Below are 19,864 nucleotides of genomic sequence, written 5' to 3'. Positions count from 1 at the left end.
CTTACCTGGGTTTGTTGTTCTTGTCAATGCTGAAGCTTGTCTTTGTCTAATTAACCTGGATAAAAATAACATCTTTCTTTCTATCCACCTCCCCGACAGCCATCAGTAGAGAGTGACAGATTCCCATTCTTACAGGGATATCTCTTCCATGATGGGATCAAGGAACATTTTCTAATTCCTAGAAATAGCAAAACTTTTCAGGAAGGTTGTTACTCTTTCCTGGCAGACAAGTTTCCTTTGTTTCCCAATCCTGCCTGTCCCCTGATAAATAATGGTGGGCAGGCTATGAAAGCAGTACTCTCATTGTTTTTCCAGGTGACTGGCTATAACGTCATGTCTATACAACATCTGAGTTGGAAAAGACTAAAGGGATGGATCAGTTTGCAGCTCAAGTGGGAAAGGTCAGACAAACAAGCCTGGCCTTGAATTTCTAGATGCCTCGCTGTGGTATGACTAGATAATTCTATTTGGGTTGTATAGATGTGGCCATAGTTTGACAAGTAACAGATCACGACCTGCAGGCACAGATTTCAAGAATTCTAGGAGCGTCTTGAAAGGGAAGAAAAAAGCTAGAAAAACAGAAAGAAAAATAAATTCTTTGAGGCTTTCCCATGAAGACAGACAAGCTGGAAATGAAGTTTATTTTGCATTTTCTAGTTTTCACTCCAGGTGCTTAGAAGGTATTAATCAGCAGTCAACTCCAATGAAGAGGGTAGGAGAGAGAACGGTAGAAAGTTCCCCTGTCTCTGAGAACTGAATGAAGAGAAGTTCCGTTTTAGCCACTTAATAACTGGAAGAAAAATACGTGGGTTGCCAACTCTCAACCTGTTAATGTTCCTTGAAAAGGAGGAAATGTAGATTTAGTCATTCTAGTTCCCATGTATCAAGCATGCTTAGTATTCCTATTCATAGGCCATCATTTTCACAATGAAGTTAGGCAATGTAGTCACATGATTACACAATTTAAAAAAATACCCAAATTGATGTGAAAATTTTATGTTGTGTGTAATTGTAATATTCATAGTAATAGCAAGTAGTGGCCATTAATGTTTGGAACAAGAGGACAAGGATTTTTTTTGTTTTGTTCATTTCTATATCTGCGTCTGCAAAAATGCCTGGCCTGTAAGACTCCCATAGCAGGATAATAGTAGGCCCTCAAACAAATTTGTTGAATGAATAAATGAACAAATAAATAAATAACCATCCAGAATTGTGGCTCCATGCAGAATTTGGAGGTGTTCTTTCAACGGTATGTAAATTTCCATAAAAATATGAATTATTATCTAATGTTGATACATCCCAGGAATGGCGATTTTAAAAGTCTCTTCATCTCTGTGTATTTGCCAAATGTTAAAAATGATAGTGATAATGAAACAAATGAACCTGTGGTATACGTGACTAGATTCCTGAATTTGTGTGTGTGTGTGTGTGTGTGTGTGTGTGTGTGTGATGCAAAACTAATTGTTTCTCAATGCATTAGTTTTCTAGTCAGAGAAATGTAATAAGAGATTGCTATAAAAGCTACAAACTGAATAAAACCAAGATTAGAATCAAATACAGCTTCAAGAAATGAGGTCATTAGTGATTACTATATTAGGATGGGGTCGGGACGCCTTGCTTCTGGCGTGTGCTCACCTGAATCTTTTCTTTCCAGGGCCCGACTACCCGAACCTGAAAGGAAAGCGTGATTTGGATGATACAAGGGGTAGGGGGAGAAAATGGAGTGCTGACTTCAACCTTCTCGGATCCCCCAAATCCTGTCTCTTTTCATGATGGGGAGAAAAAAAGCTAGAAGTTGGGTTGGATGGAAAATCAGTAGGGCTTTAATTTTGAAAACGTCTATAAAAAGTATGTGTTTTATTTAAAAAATAATAATAAAATTTTAAAAAATCCAAATATCTACAGAACAGGGGAAAAGGGTATATAGCCGGAAATGAAAGACATTTTTGCCCCTAAAATTTATACCCAAGAGTTACTACTTTTATTTATTTCACAAAGAACCTAGGGGCAGGACAGGAATAAAGACAGAAAGAAAGCCTCTTTTTAAAAAGTTTCTCATGTTAAAAAAAAGAAATTGCCATGAAAGCCAACATTTTCCCTCTTTGGCAAGACCTGAGTCCCCTGCTCTGAGCGTTGTCTCATCAAGGTGCCCTGTCTGTTCATTATCTTTACTGTCAATTAGTAATAAATTACAAAGTGGGGAAAGGGGTTAGAATCATCCTAACCTGGAGGCAGGGCACCAGGCGGGGAGGCTTCCTCTTCGTCTGAAATAAGAAAGAGGAATAAAAAGTTAAGGAGAAAAGAACTTCATCCTGAGTATCCTGAGAAAAGAGAAATCTGCAAAAGAAGAAGAGAAACTACACAAAACACTTAACTGATGACTAAGCCTTAGAAGACTTTCCACCTGAAAGACTAGACTTCAGGATTTAAGGCAAAAGAGAAAAATAAACAAATAAAAGGGTGAGAGAGTTGGGTAATCCCAATGAAAGTAGCTTTAAAAATGGTACTCTATGCAAACGTTTTATATAATTGTAAGCTAGGAAAAAAATGAATGCTAAAAATCTAACCCTGATGACATCAGCAATGGAGGTGGTTTTCGAGTTCTTATTTTGTAGCCAAAGTCACTGACAGCATAATTCATATACCGCATTCATTTGGACACAGACACGAAAGCATATGCTTTTATGTAATTTGAAAACTCAATACCCCCAGAAAACCTTATAATTAATTCCCCTTCTATATTTAGGTAACAAAAGTCAACATTAACTAGTATAAATCAATTTGTCATACTTACTAAGTTCACCAATAATTATTATAGGGACTTTATCTGTTTTTTCCCAAGATTATATTGGTGTTGGCCAATATAATTTGAAAAACATTTACCAATTTGTAAAATATTTACAAATATTTTATATATGTGTAAAATATTTACCCATTTGTAAAATTCAAAAGATGCCTTGTAGTGTTTGTGCAAAGACACTGAATATTCCCTTCTCTAAAATGTCTAAATTTCAAAGTGTCTTACATTTTAGATGCTTAAATAGATATTTGGTGTTATCTGAACCTCTGCCTCTTCCCTCCCAAAGCATGAAGACTAGTGTTAGTGTAAATAATAATAATCTTTGTATTTAAAATATTCGAATAATTATGGGTTTCAAAATGTGAACTTAAATGACTATATAAAATAGGATACAGAAAACAAATGCACATGACTGTTAATTAAAAAGTGTTTTAAAAATTTCTGACAAGAGGTGAAAGGGCACAGGCATAACCTATTAGTATATTTACAACATATGTTATTTACTAGTCTGAAATTTCTTAAACTGTCAACCAGAGATATGTTTTGTTACTTTTTAACAAAATAACTAATGTAATATATAGAGAACCTTAATGTCATATCTTCAGAACCCAAGAGGCGATTCACTGGATACTGTGGGATTCGGGATTCTTCAGAGGAAGCTTTCTGTGGTCAAAGAAGCTTGCAAAACGCTAGGCTAAATAAAGTTAAATGCTTGTGTTTTATTGTACTGTTTGTGTACTTTTACCAAAGGATATCTCAAAGCCATCAGTGTGCTCATGTGTGTTGGCACTGGGGATGGAGATAATAAATGATACACTATTAACATTTCGCAAACTTAGTTCACATTTGAATCCTTTTCTCCTGGAATGTCCATTAATTTTCCACAAAATCTTGCATTTGGAGAAGTATAGGTATTTCTGAGCTCTTAGGGGAATTCTGTATTTCAGAAGACTGCTAAACAATTAAAATTTTACATAACCAAAAATAAAATACCTTGCAATTTTTCTATTTTATTTGCCGTACATTTAACTCAGTATGTAGTATTTTATTCTTGACACCTATTTGAAGGCCTTTACTAAACTATGTAAAGAATCTTGATCTAAAGTCCTGTAAAAATTCTTGAAAATGAAGTTTTAAAACTCAACCACATCCTAGAAAGGAGCTTCCTTTGTTATATAGAAACTAGAAACTAGAACCATTTTTAGTCAGATGAGCACTTCATTTTATACAGGTTTGGTGGTTGTTTGCTTTGTGCACAGTGCCTAATAAACCCTTGAGTTAATTGTTTAGAATGCAAAATGATTGGGAAAAGAGTGTTCACACACGTTCATAAAACTAAAGTGAAAAGAGAAGCCATTTTTTAAGCAAACATTTGATGGGTGAGTAGTTTCAAAGTCCACTAAATGTTAAGACTATGTGGGGGACACACACAACTATTTTAGACTATTAAGACAACACATATGAAAGCAGTGCTTCAAAGTATCATAAAAGATACTCTAGATGGTCCAACATTATTTCCAAACAGTAATTACTTCTCAGTGGGCAATATTTGAGTCATTGTACATGCATTTTCAAATTTACTGAAGTGCTAGAAAAATACAGTTGACGAGGGGCAACATTTATTGTTTCCCTTCTTTTAAATGTAGTTTTGGGAAGTTTCCTGGTGGCCTAGTGGTTAGGATTCTGGGCTTTCACTGCAGTGGCCTGGGTTCAATCCCTGGTCCGGGAACTGAGATCCTGCAAGCCGCATAGTACGCCCCAAATAAATAAATAAATACAAATTTTAAAAATAAATAGAAATAAAACAAAATGTTGATATTTAAATAAATACATAAATAAAAGTAGTTTTGGTCCTGGCATCCCCTTAGATTGGGAAATATAGCTAAGATGTTGGGATTCTGACCCCAAATACCTGAAAAGTTGTCTGGTTGAATTTGGTTGAGTTGGTTAAGAATGAGAGGTTTAATTGTTCTTATTTACCATAGAAAAACAGGTTCTACTGCTAGGAGGGAAACTGAATATCCAAACCTTCTGGGTTATGCGTGATCCAACATCACATATATGAAAGGCATGGCATCATACAAAGAACATTTTCAAACAAAAAATAAAATATATGTCATATTTTCTTGTTTTCTATTTAAAAGTGACTACAGTGATGATGAAAACTTAAACATATATTTTTGGCTCTTTAGAATACGGCCTACATGACACCACGGACCGAAAGCGACAGACTTATCTTCCCTAGCTATGTAGAAGGGAAATTTACCAAAATGTGTCTTTAAGTCATGGGAAAATAGCATTTATAAAACCATAAAAATGATTCTTTCAACACAGAAGTTCCCAATGAAGAACACCTGGAAAGTAGGGAAAGAACTTGGTCTCATATTACAAGCCTGGAATTTTTGGGGGGGTCCACAGAAGGAAATCTGGAATGTGAGGGAGAGAACGCCAGAGACAGTGGAACGTATACATTCCTATAAATCTCCAAGTTCTCTTGGGCATAAAGTAACTTCTACCTATGGCTGACTTAAATCGCCTTTTTAAATCAATTTTTAAAGTATACGTACTTGGGACAATTGTTGAGATTTTAGAATAAAAGCATATAAAATTAAAATGTACTGTGAACAAACCTCAGTTAAATACTGATACAATACCTTGTTTGATGTAGACAAATTTATGAATTCCTCAAGCAGAGTAATCAGTTGTAGTAAGTATTGGCATATGTTACCAAAATAATAACAGCAACAAAAACAACCACATATAGAAGGCAATAACAAAAACAGCTAACATTAATTCAACATGTTGTGAGGCATTTGATTAATTTATCATATTTTCTGAATGAGAAGACACATGTCTCCATGCTTTGGTGCTTCTGAAATCAGGATTCATCTTACCATAAATACGTTTATTTAATGAGTTTTTTTCTCCCCCAAATCTATTAAATCACTGTTGTATTTTATAATCGTTGTGTTTTAAAATCGTGAAGTACAGTGATATTAATTTGTAACAAAGTTCATTACAAAGAAATCATGTAGTTGGAATACACAGGTAAAGCAGAGACATTTTAGTAGATGGTTGATTGTCTGATACCTAAAGGTAAAATGGCACAAAAATATTTTAGCATGCTATTAAGGAGCACCAAGATAAAGATACTGCAGATGTAAAGGGACCTAAATGAAGAAAAACCTTAATCATTCTTTTAATTAAAAAAAATCATAGCATGTAGGAGAAGTTCGCTGGAACTTCTGCTGATTCACTTCCTCATCTGACAACCACATTCATGCCAAAAGAATCTTCATCTCAAATTATGAGATCGTTAATACACACAGGGTTCATTCATGATAGTTTGTGGCAATGTTAGTGATGATGCCTGGGAAAAGAAAGTAAGTTTTTACTTCCATTGCAACAATTACCAAGGGCAGTAATTTTTCTGGAAGGAAAATAAAAAGAGGCAGTAACTATCCCAATTGGGCTTACCCAAAAATATACCGACTATAAACTGATAAATTACAAAATTAAAAATCAAAAATTGGGACTTCCCTGCGTGGCACAGTGGTGAAGAATCCGCCTGCCAGTGCAGGGGACACGGGTTCGAGCCCTGGTCCCGGAAGATCCACATGCCATGGAGCAACTAAGCCCACGCACCACAACTACAGAGCCTGCGCTCTAGAGCCCGCCAAGCCACAACTACTGAGCCTGCGCGCCTAGAGCCGGTGCTCCCCAACAAGAGAAGCCCCCGCTTGCCGCAACTAGAGAAAGCCCACACGCAGCAACAAAGACACAACGCGACCAAAAATTAAAAAAATAATTAATTAAAAAAAAGTCATCTTTAAAAATAAGTAAAAAATAAAATAAAAATCAAAATTTATGTATTAGAATTTAGGCATTAAAATGAGCACTGATCTTCAAAGTATTCTCTGATTCTAATGCCGCTAGTTCACATGGAACCACTAGTAGGACCAGTTTTGAAACATCCCACAGGGCTAATTGTTAAGGCATAGAAGAGACTCAGTCTCATTATCCTGTGTTCACACATATGGTGTTTGTTGATCAAGAAAAAAGGTATGATCCCACTTGAGCACCCACATTATTCTCCACCCATGGCCCTCCATGACAATTGTCTGCTTCCAAAGCTGAAATGCACTGTCCTCTGCTGATAGTTGTTCTCCACTCTAAAGTCCCCTAAAGTTGGCTCTAGGAGGGCAGGACCCAGCACCCAGACCTGCCCCTGGCATTTAGCCAACACTCAGTGAATACTTGAGATGAATAAATGAACATTAGAATAGAAGGCAGATCTTTGGCTCCATTGAAGGTATAGAAAATTCTCTATACTTAGCTTTCCATTGAATTGCTACCTGTGATTATTCTGGAAGAATTCTAAGCCACAGCAGCATTATTTTTTCAAGGACATTATCTCTCAGTATGATCACTCTGAAAGGGATTTGCATATCTAAATTCTCATGTTGCTGTTTGGTTAAACCCATTTCTTTATTGTCATCTCTGTTATTTCAACTCCAAGACAAAGTGGGCGGTATTAGAGAACAGGATACCTGGATGGACAAGTCCAGAGGCAAACAAGCAAATAAAAACAGCTGAGAAATCAGCTGTTTACCAGAAACTCTCAGTAAATGTGAAAAGTTGGCAAATCTAACCACAAACACTACGTGTAAGATTGATATCAGAACCAAACAACATTCTGCGGCTACAAAAAAATTTTCAGAACATTTCCAGCCTGTCACAGAATGATTCAGTCAATCTGGGAAAGATACTGAGGCTGCATGGCTATGAATGATGTTCTTAAAAGTGAGAGTCTTGGAGCTATTAATTGAATATATGTCAACTAATTCGATAGGGCACTAACTAAAGTGCTGAAAATGTTCTATCCAGCCGTGACCATTTTCAATAGCATTAAGTGAGCTGATCTTACAATATACAGCACTGGCATCCCATTCCAAACCTTATTGCCTAAGAGTATGCATGGGATGTTCCCCCTCCTGCCCAGCAAATGGAAATGAAAATCTATCTAGATTACCATTGTCTGTCTGATGAGCAGCTAAGCCAGCATGGAAATTCAATTGATCATTCATTCTACAGGTATTTATTAGGAGATCACCATAGGCAGCTCTCTGCCAGCTGCTGGAAGAAATGAGATAAGGAGCCCAAAGAGTGTTAAGACACAGTGCCTGACCCTCACAAAGCTTACAACATGTTAGGAAAAGGAGTGAAACATTAATATGGGATTAAGTGAAGGGAAGGGTGATTTTATGACAGAAGCAATCAGTCCAAGAAAAAGCAGGAGGAAGAAAGGGAAGTGAAAGTGCGTTGGGATGCTCAGGGGAAAGATGCACAAAGGAGTGACACTTGACTTGAACGGTTCTGTAAATTTCATTTTTCTTTCTTTCTTCTTCCTCTTCTTTTTTTTTAATACATTAATTTTCTTTCAAAAAAACACACAATTAGATAGACTGAAGGTTGGGGGAGGGTGGAGGACAGGGATTCTAGTGTAAGCTGGAGGGCAGCTCTGTTGCACCTGTCAATCTTGTTTATGCTGATGCAAGAATTCTTTCTCAACCAGGGCTATTCATAATAGCAATGACGAGTGTGTCTACTTTTCACTTGGGTATTTTCTTTGAAACTTCCCTGTCCTTGATGAAAGTAAGTAATGGTTGAAGGGGATTGTATATTTAGAAATAACTTCCACCACCTACCTTCTTTATTTAGGGATGTCACTTTCTATCCTAAATTGATTTGCTTTCTAGGCATGTAGAGCAAATACATACGTGACAGTTTATGTACCCGGGCACATGACTGCATGTGGCCATGACCTTGTTTCACTTCTGCAAATGTCAGGAAAAAAATGCTACTAATTTCAGGATGACTTTCTTGGTCATCTGACCTTGCTCTTTCATCATATCGTGTTCTGGTAAGGAAAAGGGTTTTTGTTGATTGGTAGACTGGTTGGTTGGTTGATTTTAACTTACAGAAAGCCACTTTCGCATTTAAGCATACAAATATAATATGATTTTCAGATTAAGGGTCAGGCGCAGGCTTTGTTTAAACTTTTGACAGTTTGCCTTCTGGGATTACATCATCTGCTCTGTTGGTTGAGCCTTACAGCCTGGTCCAAGCACCTTTCCAAATTTGGAAACAGAGGTGTATGCCATCAGCCTTGTAAAGGAGAATGTTGTAATAACTTCAGCCAGGATGTCCAAACCTCCTTGAACCCATCTCATGGAAGGAGTTCTAGGAGTTTGCACTGTTTGCATTCCATATGCAAATAACCTTCAGACTGTGGCCCATGTGGCCAGGATTAGCATTCATGTTACTATTCACGGAGCCACTGAAGGTCAAGGACAAAGTAAGTATACTAACACTATGTGTTCATTTATGAGAGTTGTAAATTCAAGTTAGCTGAGGAAAAGTGGTCCAATGTACTGGAAAAAAAAGTATTTTACTAATATATAGAAGACAAAAATATCATAGGAATTAGTTAATGAAATATGACATAGTAAGAACAAAGAGATACTTAACATGCTTTTGAGTGGTGTCCAGAAAAAAAGAGAAAGGTCTTATTGTAGTCAAGAAATAATGGGTTATTCCAGAATCTAAACTATGTTACTCAGTGCACAAATAAAAAATAAATTTTTTAAATGATGATACAAACATACAAAGCAAAATTGTCAGGTCTACCTCTGTGAAAACTTTCTTCTATAGAAGACTAATGCTCCTTTACTTAAGACAAATGGTCAGTAGTGACAATGACTTCCTCCATGGGGAGACAAAGGAATTAGTATTTCATGGATCCATGAAAAAGTATATGATAAAGGTTATTCATTTTCTAAAACGGGACTACCTCCATATAAAGTGAAAATAGAATAATAGGACAGAAACAAATGTTTCCAATTCAATAAGGAATAACGTGACGTTTGCTTAAGATTATATTGTCCCTCTATATAAATCATTATATAAATCTCCATGAACACAAATGTTACAAAATGAGATGCTAGTTTTCAAAATTACTAGTGAAACCTGGAACCGTTTACACAGTAACATGAAAACATTAAATTAAAAAAAAAAATCTGGGTAATTAAGATAATTTTCCAAATTGGTGTAATCCCAAGAAGACCAGACACCTCTTTTCCTTCACATGCACATGGGAACTTGGAAACTACAAATAAATTTGCTGGCATCTCAACAACTGCTTGTGATATTTTTATCATTGTTGTTTTTCTTTTAAAAATGAAATGAAAACTGATCAAAGCACCATTCGTCCTTATGCTGATTGGGTTATGCAGATAAGATGCAAAGGAAGAACCCTAATACACACTGATGAAAGATAATGCAGAGGAATTCTATGGGGCCTCCATGGCAATGAGCTCTCTCTGCTTCTAACTTTGGTGAATTCAGCCTCACTTTCCCTCCCTCCAACTCACCTTTTGCTGGTGAAGTTCCGGCCTGCTTCTCTTTATTTGGTTCTGTGTGGAAAGTACAAACACATTTTTAAAAGTATCTTAAAGAAAGCATTTTATTGTGGGATGAGCAACAGGGTGGAGGTGGGGAGAGAGGAAATTAGTAACAGAACAGAGCACAAATGATGCTATATGCTCCTTTATTATGCTACACGTGAATTACAAATTGGGGAATTATAATGTAGAGTCACGTTAAACTTAATAAAAGTAGTTAACAAATCTGATCATTTTGGGGAAAAGTATACATGGAAACACGTAACAGATTTTGTTAAAATAGCTTAGCTATGCTGGGAACATATTATAACATGCTGGTATGGAAATAGTATAAAATATAGATCACTTCATTTTAGAGCCCAACAAGGGACAACTTCTTTTTTGTTTTAACTCATTCTTTTTTTTTTCATGTATTTATTTTTTTATTTTTGGCTGCGTTGGGTCTTCATTGCTGCACATGGGCTTTTCTCTAGTTGCGGAGAGCGGGGGCTACTTTTCTTTGGGTGCGCAGGCTTCTCATTGCGGTGGCTTCTCTTGTTGCGGTGCGTGGGCTCTAGGTGCACGGGCTTCAGTAGTTGTGGCTCACTAGCTCTAGAGTGCAGGCTCAGCAGTTGTGGTGCACGGGCTTAGTTGCTCTGCGGCATGTGGGATCTTCCCGGACCAGGGCTCGAACCCGTGTGCCCTGCATTGGCAGGCAGATTCTTAACCACTGCGCCACCAGGGAAACCGTGACATCTGAATCTTAATGAATTAATATGGATAATTTTAGCAGACTTTGGAAGAAGACTTGTTTTAGGAACAGGAGGTCAGTATTGTATAATGAATATGAAACGTGGCGTAACAAGGGAAACTTTATAGTGGCCCAATGACAGCTGCTGATGTGAAGAGCAGAAGGGAAAGGTTATGTCGGTAATGGCCTGCAGGGTCTCAGTGACCTCAGTGCTGGCAAAAAATAAATCTGTATGTGCAAGGAGAAAACACACCAAAGAAGTTCCTAAGAAGAATGTCACACATCTTACATGGGTTTGAAAGAAAACTAAACTGGAACTTGTCCCTGTTTGAACGAACATGGCACTGAGCCTGTTTCATTTATTTTAACACACAGCAGTACTCTTCTTTACTATGGAAGCATTTTGAGTGTGTGAATCTAGTATTCTTAGCTGGACGGAGGGGATTCCTCTGAGCAGTTAGATTTCTCAAACCGCCCTCCCGAAAATAATCTCTAAAGCAGAAGAGCGTCATATCCTCTTATAAATTTCCATGCAAAAATACCAGCAACTGAAGCCTTATTCAATTCCTGTTTTCACCCAGGCTGGACTGGTCTATGGTGACCTCCTAGCCCTTGGCTTCACACCACATTGTCAATTCAACTAACCTGCATTAAGTCACATACCGCCTTGTGAGGTTCTTACGGTGGTGTCTGATGTTTCAATATTGTGTTTGTATCTTACTTAATTGTTCTCTGTGCTGTATTTCATTTCCTACTTGGCTGTAAGCAAACTGAATACAGGGAAATATTTCCTACTTAGAATTCCTCGACTACATCTGGTAGAGTACGTTTGCATCTAGCTATCAATTAGTATTTGATAGGTAGCTCTGTATCCTTCTGAAGGGTTAGAGTAGAGGTGTACACATGGTAAATAGCCTGTGAATAATACTTGAATGGATGCCAGTTTCTCATCTTGTTTAGGAGGAAGAGTGACGAGAGAGAGCACTTTGGTGCCTTCGTGGAAAATGCATGTAATTTTGGTTGCCCCCACCCGGGGGGCTGAGCAGACAAATGGTTCTGGAGATTCCACTTGGGCTTGCCATTCTTTTTTTAAATTTCTGGCTGCATTGGGTCTTCATTGCAGCATGCAGGCTTTTTCTAGTTGCGGCGAGCAGGGGCTGCTCTTCATTGCGGTGCATGGGCTTCTCATTGCGGTGGCTTCTCTTGTTGTGGAGCACAGGCTCTAGGCATGCAGGCTTCAGTAGGTGCATCACACGGGCTCAGTAGTTGCGGCATATGGACCCTAGAGCACGTGGGCTTCAGTATTTGTGGCACGCGGGCTCAGTAGTTGTGGCATGCGGGCTCAGTAGTTGTGGCGCACGGGCTTAGTTGCTCCGTGGCATGTGGGATCTTCCTGGACCAGGGCTCAAACCCGTGTCCCCTGCATTGGCAGGCAGATTCTTAACCACTGCACCACCAGGGAAGTCCTGGGCTTGCCATTCTTCTAATCCTGTTCTCCTCCTTAGGTGTTGGTGGATATAAAAGCAGGCTTTACCTGTCATGTTGCTGGGCACTACCTCTACCTGCCAAGGAATTCACTGGAACTCTTTATTGCTTGCTTTTCTGTTGCCCCCTGCTGGACAACAGGGTACAAGGACTGGAGAAGTTGTCGCTGATGTTCAGCCTTGGAGGCCAGCAAACCTTCCTGGAAACTCCCCTAGGAGGTGCTTGATGGTGACATAGTTCAAGTAAGGAAAGGGCCGCTCATCTTCCAGGACTGAGGTAGGATCACCCCACTCTCACAAGAAAGATGTGGGCTTTGTTTGCCTTTAGTTATGTATGAAGAATCACTGTGAATCCTTCAGCCCCTTGGAGACTCAGCCTCCACAATGCTAAAGCATGGGCGTAAGAACAACTTTGGCATAACTTCAAAGGTCTTATAAGTATATGACGTGCCATCCAAGTCAGATTAACATAAGAAAGTTATATAAACACAAGGTATGGTTATTATTACAAACCTATAAGAACTGTGGTCATCCAACTTCTCCATGGGAGTTGGGTTAAAGTTCACAGCCTCAATGGAGGCCAACTCGTGCTGGGATGGATGTTCCGTATTTGCGGCCCAAACATATAAGGCCATGTTTTTACTCACCTTCCCGGGGTGGAGCTGGTGCTGGGGCCAGCACTTCATTTTCTGGAAATGTAAAGAGTAATGGAAGTGTTAGTCTCATTTATCCTGAGAAAAGATATTTTCCACAGCCCCAGGCTCTGTTCATCTCCAGGCAGCCATCTTCTCTGGACTGACGAGAAGAAAAGCATCAACTCAAGACACGCTGCCTTTTGGTGTATGGTGTGAGGTGAGGATCTAAATGTGGTTTGAAGATATGTGGACTTCCAGGAGGGGCAGAGTTTAGTGACGGACAGAGCGCAGGTAAAATGGGCGTGCAGACGTCCTTCCACTTAGTTATCCCCTCCGGCAGCAGGCGGGGCATTTAATACATTGAGCCTGTTTCCCTTCTCTGGAAAAATGGACACAACACCTGTCTCATATGCATAGGGTTGCTGTGAGGACGAAATGAGACACAGCGAGTACCAAGCACGTCCCTTAGAGCCTAAGGTGCTCTGTAAATGAGACCCCACTTTCCCCAGAATGCAAGGACAGTGCAGCATCTCTGACACCATCCTGCCCTCATGAGACATACTTTCTGAATGACGATGAGACCAAAGTCCTCTGGCTTTGCAGCATTTCCTTTTATTACAAAGCAAATCACTGTTCAGAACCACTATGCTGTTCTGTGAAACAGAATCAACCCCCTTCACAGTCACAGTCATTTCTGGAAGTTTGTATGCCTGGAGCAGATTTTCGCCTACACTTATGCAAAGGTTTCATAGCTCTGGTTTTGAGGTTTTTATCCTAGGCTTTGGATATCCAGGATTATAGAGCAGTCTGGTGGTAAAGTCTGTTAAAGAAACTTTTTTTAAAGAATATACTATGTCCAAGTAGCTAAAGGCATATCCTATGACCAACAGGCATAGAAGTTCCCCTGCTGAATCCCCATGGATGCCCAGAACAGGGACTTAGTGATGGGTATGTGAGCCAGCTGCTACTACTCCAGGGCAGGAAGAGGCAGTTATTCAAGGTGATCTTTTTTTTTTTTTTGTGGTACGCGGGCCTCTCACTGTTGTGGCCTCTCCCGCCGCGGAGCACAGGCTCTGGACGCGCAGGCTCAGCGGCCATGGCTCACGGGCCCAGCCGCTCCACGGCATGTGGGATCTTCCCGGACCGGGGCACGAACCCGTGTCCCCTGTATCGGCAGGCAGACTCTCAACCACTGCGCCACCAGGGAAGCCCTGAAGGTGATCTTTTTAAAAATATTTTCTGTTTGATAAGTAAATACCAAAGAAAAGTTTTTGTAGTATAGACACACTGTGGGATCCCAGGAGTTTTATCTTTGTCCAGATCTAGGATTTTCCACATTTCTTCCACAAGTGGCTCTTTCCAAACAACGAGGACAATACCTCACAACAAGTAGTTTGGCCTGAGAGTGGTCACTGCGCAGGCCAAGTGCCCCGCTTTAGTCTAGGCAGGCTGGGAGGAGACAGAAGCAGGAGTAGCCTGCACTGCAGCAGCAATCAGGGGAGGAGTGATGCAGGGCTGCCAGGAAACGGCAATGTCTTCTTTCATCACTAAATTTTTGTGCTGGGTACAAATTCCAATTTATTGTTTAAAAATACATGATTACCGTATTTTCACTCAGATGATCATAAACAAGTATTTACGATTTAGTAATGAGCGGGGGGGATCTAACCAAAGGAGAAAAGACGTATCACCTAACAGACAGGCAGAAGATAATGTGGTCAATGTGATGTGGTTTGAAGATACGGTGATAGCACAAGTGTCCCGGACATGGCACACCAGAAACACTTTCGTTTCTTTGCCACGTCATGAAAGGATCTTTCCTGCCAGTGTCAAGCAGGAGACGAAACCCTCTGTCAAAGCATTTTATTTTCAGAGATTTGAGTGCAGCAATGGAAATCTCATACTGAGCTCTTGGCTTTGGGTGAGCTGGGGCTACACACAGGTATCAGAATACCGAGAGCAAGGAGCCTATTTCTTTGACACTCTATCTTTTGGACTTGGCCATTGTCATCCAATGTCCATGGACATCTTCCTGGTTCCCTTTAAGACAAGTTTCTCTGCCTTCCAGTCTCTTCTCCCACAGCTGCAGGCTTACTTATGCCACCACTGTGTTTCATCCTGTTATTCTACCCAAGAGAGTCCCTGTTACCTACTAGGTTAGGTCCACACTCTCCAGGTTAAGGGTCAAAGCCATTGTTGACAGGCACCTCCTGCCTCTCCCTCTTCTTAGTGACCCCAGTGGCTCCTGTTCTAGCGTTGGTTTCTCTGTTCACCTTCTGACCTTCCTGCCACTGAGAAGAGTGGTGATCTTCTCCCCAACAGACCTTCTGTTTTTCCTCTACGTGTGATTGTGTCAGACAGATCTAGGTTCAAATCCTGACACTACGCCTTACGAGTTGTGTAACTGGGAACAACTCCTTAATCTCTGTCAATCTTGGTGTCCTCATCTGTGAAATAAGGATAACAAGACAAATGACCTCTTAGGGTGCTAATCCTATGTAAAATGCATAGCACAGTTCCTGGCGGGTAGGATAGAGCTCTATAATTTACAGCAATAACTATTACCATTATGAGTCTTTGGCAATCTTGGTCTGTCTTTTTGACATTTCTCTTAAGACTCTCAGAGCTGATTATTCCATTCTGTTCCTGTCCTTTATCCTGGAGGCATTCTGGGCCACCTCATGATACACTATTTATTTCCTAATTATTTTAAAAGTATTTTCCAGTTGTCTCCATATATTTGTGTTTCTCGTCCCTCCCAACTAAACAAAAACACAGATCTTTCATTCCTTTCCTGTCTCCCTGGTACTTCCTCTCACTGCTGAAACCATATTAAATGCAAAATGAATTGACAGAAAAGAATTACGAAGGGTTTCTTTGGTGTCTGTGTGTGAGCTATCAAATTGGCTATTCTTCCCCAGCATCTTTGGAAACAAAGGCTCATTTTGTAAGGGAAGCTGAGGTTGCTTAAAATCCTGTTTGGGGAAAAAAAGGCCAAGGGTGAATTCTAATCAAATGAAGAAAACAGAACCTTGCTGGACACTGAAACTGTAAAAGTGCCCTGAATGTGAATTCTTCATTTCCATGGTGTCTATAGCCCTAGTGTTCTATGTAACAAATCAGACCAAAATGAGAAGTTAAAGGGCTTAGTTCCACTTCCAGCAAATCCGCAGAACATCCATCGTTAACAGCCAACTGTATCAGACAGTCAGAACTACAGAAACACGATAGGGTATTAATGCTGCTACATTTTCAGGAGAGCTGCGACAAATACAAGTAGGCAAATGCCTGCCTGCCTGGTGAAGAGGCAGAGCCACAACTTCTCCTGCTTAAAATCATAGAATCCCCATTATTTGACAGTCAGTGAAGGAATAAATAAATAACAACCGTGTATGGGCACCCACTGCACGCACGACCTAGTGTGTATTAGTTCTTACAATCCTTACGACGCTATGCAGTCAGTACTATCACTATCCCCACTTTGCAGATGGGAACTGAGGCCCTGTGGGGTCCCACCGCCCATGAAGGGTGGAACCAGGTCGGTTAGAGTCAGCACCTGGCCTCTGCAGGTTGGGGCTGCATTTCCCTTCTCAGCTGCTCACCCTTGTGGAGGCAGAAGTGGGCTGATGGGCTTTTCAGAGATTTTCCTGCATTTTTCCCTGCTGAATCGATCGGTCTGATTGTCATGGCCACAGAGTCTCATTTGGATGTTGCCCTATGGAATGGGGAGTGGAATATGCCTCAATTTCCTCATCTATGTAATAGAAATAATAGCAAAGCCTATCTCAAGGTTTGCTGGCAGGAATGAAGGAGTTCCTGCAGGGGCAGGGAATGTGGTAAACATCATATGTGCTTTCTCTCTCTTTTCATGGTTCTTATCATTATGATCATGATTCTACTGTGACATAACCTGGGAGAATGACACTCAGGTCTTTCCTCACATGCTACCTGCCGGGATTTGCCTTATTGCTAGGTCTGTGGGCTGCATCATGTTAGAACATGTTTGGAACTGGGGTCGGGGCTGAGGAAGCATCTGGGAAATGAACAGAGGAGGGAGGCCCCTCACTCTCCTACTGTAAAATGGTAATAATTATTATTTTGATGAGTTCTACATGCATTATAGAGTTTGGGCAATATAAATACATTGATCAATCAATCAGTCCTGGTGGGACAGAAAGGATAAGAAGATGAACTCTCAATAGACTTCAAGGCAGCTGAGCCAAAGAATTCCAGCTGCTCTAAATCTGGAGAGACGGGGGACCAGGTGTGGTGAAGGCCAAGCAGCACACGACTTAGACTGAAAATGAACCACTGTGGGTAAGTCTCAGGGCCTTGAGCTATTCCCCACTTTTGCCTTAAAATAACTGTTTATGCATCTCTCTCACTCATGTTTGTCTCTGACAGGCTCTGTCATGCCCAGCTTTGCTCACGCCTCTAAGAATCATCTGCATGTTCCCCAAATCCATGAGCTGCCTCTATAACAATAATTCATTCACAACAATTTCCAGTGTACCCCACTGAATAGGGACCAGAATTCATCGAGCCTCATTATGAATTTAACAAGGGTGGGGTTTATAAAGTTGGCTAAGATGAGATGCTTGTGTTTAAGAATCTCACAGGTAGGTCCAGTGGCTAAGGTTCCGGGCTCCCAAGGAAGAGGGCTGGGGTTCCATCCCTGGTCAGGGAGCTGGATCTCACATGCCGCAACTAAGAGTCCACACGCGACACCAAAGATCCTGCGTGCCACAACTAAGACCCGGTGCGACCAAATAAATAAATACTAAAAAAAAATAAAAAAGACTCTCGGGTAAATTAACTGCCTTTTTCTATCAGTTTAGTTACCAAGCCAGGTGGTTTTCTCTCTCAAAACATTCGAGACTCAGCACCTCCACAGCCCCTCTTGTGCTTCTGAAACTGCTATGGGGAGACGAATCATCTAGGGATTTGGTCCAGTGCAGGTTCCGACTCTGGGGGTCTGCGGCAGGCTTCCAGATTCTGCATTTTTAACAGGCTCCCTGGTGATGCTGATGCTGGGGGTCCACGACCCACACTTTGAATAAGTGCTCAGACTGAGCCTTCCATGTCATCAAATCCTCTCCCATTCCAAATATGACACCGTTCACAGTACTTGGGAACTCCTCTTCTCTCTTTGATCACAAGCTTCTTGAGGACAAGGCCTGTCTCCTCCTCCTTTTCAAATTCTGCACAGCAGGTGCTCTGTAAATATAGTTGACTGGCAGGCCGTTCCTACCCGCACGAAAGCCCCTTCTGCCCGCTGCCAAGAAATCAAGAACCGTCCCCTGGCACTCCGAGGGCAGCTTTTTTCGTCTGCCTTCCCCACAGGGAATACTATGTCTCCCATTCGTGACCCTCCTGCTGGCTGACCGCTCCCAGGCACTCACCCAACCCCATCATTTAGATTTCTTCTTATTGTCAGCACGCCTTCTATTTGGGGAGAGCAATTAGGACTAGAGTTTTGGCCCTCAAAACACCACTTGCCTTTCTAAGCATTCTCCTTTTTCAAAATCTGGGCTTCATGTCTTAGCAAAAACCCTCAGCCAACCATGCCAACTCCACTGTTACCTAGTTTCGCCATGTTGTAAGTGTCAAAAAGCACAAGGCCTTGGGAAGCTCTCTAAAGCTTGAGATTCTGAGCTAACAGGTTATCTCTTGAGGTGGGGTCCTGCTATACTCCTGCTTATTCAAAAACCAAAGGGCTGGGCTTCCCTGGTGGCGCAGTGGTTGAGAGTCCGCCTGCCGATGCAGGGGACACGGGTTCGTGCCCCGGTCCGGGAAGATCCCACACGCCGCGGAGCGGCTAGGTCCGTGATCCATGGCCGCTGAGCCTGCGCGTCCGGAGCCTGTGCTCCGCAACGGGAGAGGCCACAGCAGTGAGAGGCCCGCGTACCGCAAAAAAAAAAAAAAAAAAAAAACAAAGGGCAAATTCCATGGGACTTTTCTGCCAGGTGAATAAAGTTAGCTTCTTGTCCCCCTCATCCGTCCTCACCCATTGTCACTGTTGGAAAACAAACAGGATGGACTCAAGAAGCAGGGTTATATAAGTTGTTGTTTTTAAACTTTTTATGGATGATAATAATAAAAAAAAGAAACCAGGATACTTTGAAAAATTAAGCCCAAGGAAATATTTTCATGGACAACATAAAAATTAACCAGAGTCTTAATCAGCAACTAAAGCTAACTCCTTCCTACTTCAGCAAGGGCGGCTGTGCTTTGATCCTTTCTAATTCGCAGATATAGACTTTCTTTCCCTCTGCAATGCTGACATGCTTTCAAAGGGCTTGATCTATTTATGGTGGATTTTTCCTATGACCACCTACTGTAAAAAGCACAGGTATGCCACCAATGGCAGGCCTGCACAGTGAGTGCCAGGGCATTCTAACTGACGGGCACTGGTGGCCGCTATTAAATAGACAGCCCATAAGTGGACTTCGTGCTTTGCTGAAAGACCAGGAACCCGGTCACTCCATAAATGGTTGGCTCCCTCCAATGCAGTCCACTTCTATTTTCCATAATCAAGTGTTCCATGATCAGTAAATTAAAGGGGAAAATTTTAATTTTTTTATTTTATTGTTTTTTATAATTAACAATTTTTTAAATTAATTAATTAATTTTTGGCTGCATTGGGTCTTCGTTGCTGCATGCGGGCTTTCTCTAGTTGTGGCGAGTGGGAGCTACTCTTCCTTGCAGTGCGCGGGCTTCTCATTGCGGTGGCTTCTCTTGTTGTGGAGCAC

At 40.9% G+C, this 19,864-nt stretch overlaps 1 protein-coding gene across 9 annotated transcripts in view; it reads right to left on the bottom strand.

Moving 5' to 3' along the window:
• The window catches only part of MYBPC1 (myosin binding protein C1), a gene marked incomplete at its 3' end in the record, with an annotated part of 93,561 nt that overhangs the window by 62,964 nt on the left and 10,733 nt on the right, over window positions 1-19,864 (bottom strand). For 4 of the 9 annotated variants that reach the window (XM_082665583.1, XM_082665578.1, XM_082665580.1 and 1 more), the window contains exons 2-5: window positions 13,125-13,166; window positions 10,234-10,275; window positions 2,226-2,264; window positions 1,636-1,671 (exon numbers count right to left, since the gene is read on the bottom strand). The exons of 2 other annotated variants lie outside the window; for them this stretch is intronic. In XM_082665583.1, the coding sequence (XP_082521709.1) occupies window positions 1,636-1,671; window positions 2,226-2,264; window positions 10,234-10,275; window positions 13,125-13,166 (159 nt within the window). The remainder of the gene's footprint in view (window positions 1-1,635; window positions 1,672-2,225; window positions 2,265-10,233; window positions 10,276-13,124; window positions 13,167-19,864) is intronic. 3 more of the 9 variants (XM_082665581.1, XM_082665584.1, XM_082665582.1) reach the window with 2 other exon arrangements.

This window comes from Grampus griseus, assembly GCF_964374135.1.
Source record: "Grampus griseus genome assembly, chromosome: 11".
NCBI classification, from domain to species: Eukaryota; Metazoa; Chordata; class Mammalia; order Artiodactyla; family Delphinidae; genus Grampus; species Grampus griseus.
This window is presented reverse-complemented; position numbering and strand designations above follow the sequence as displayed.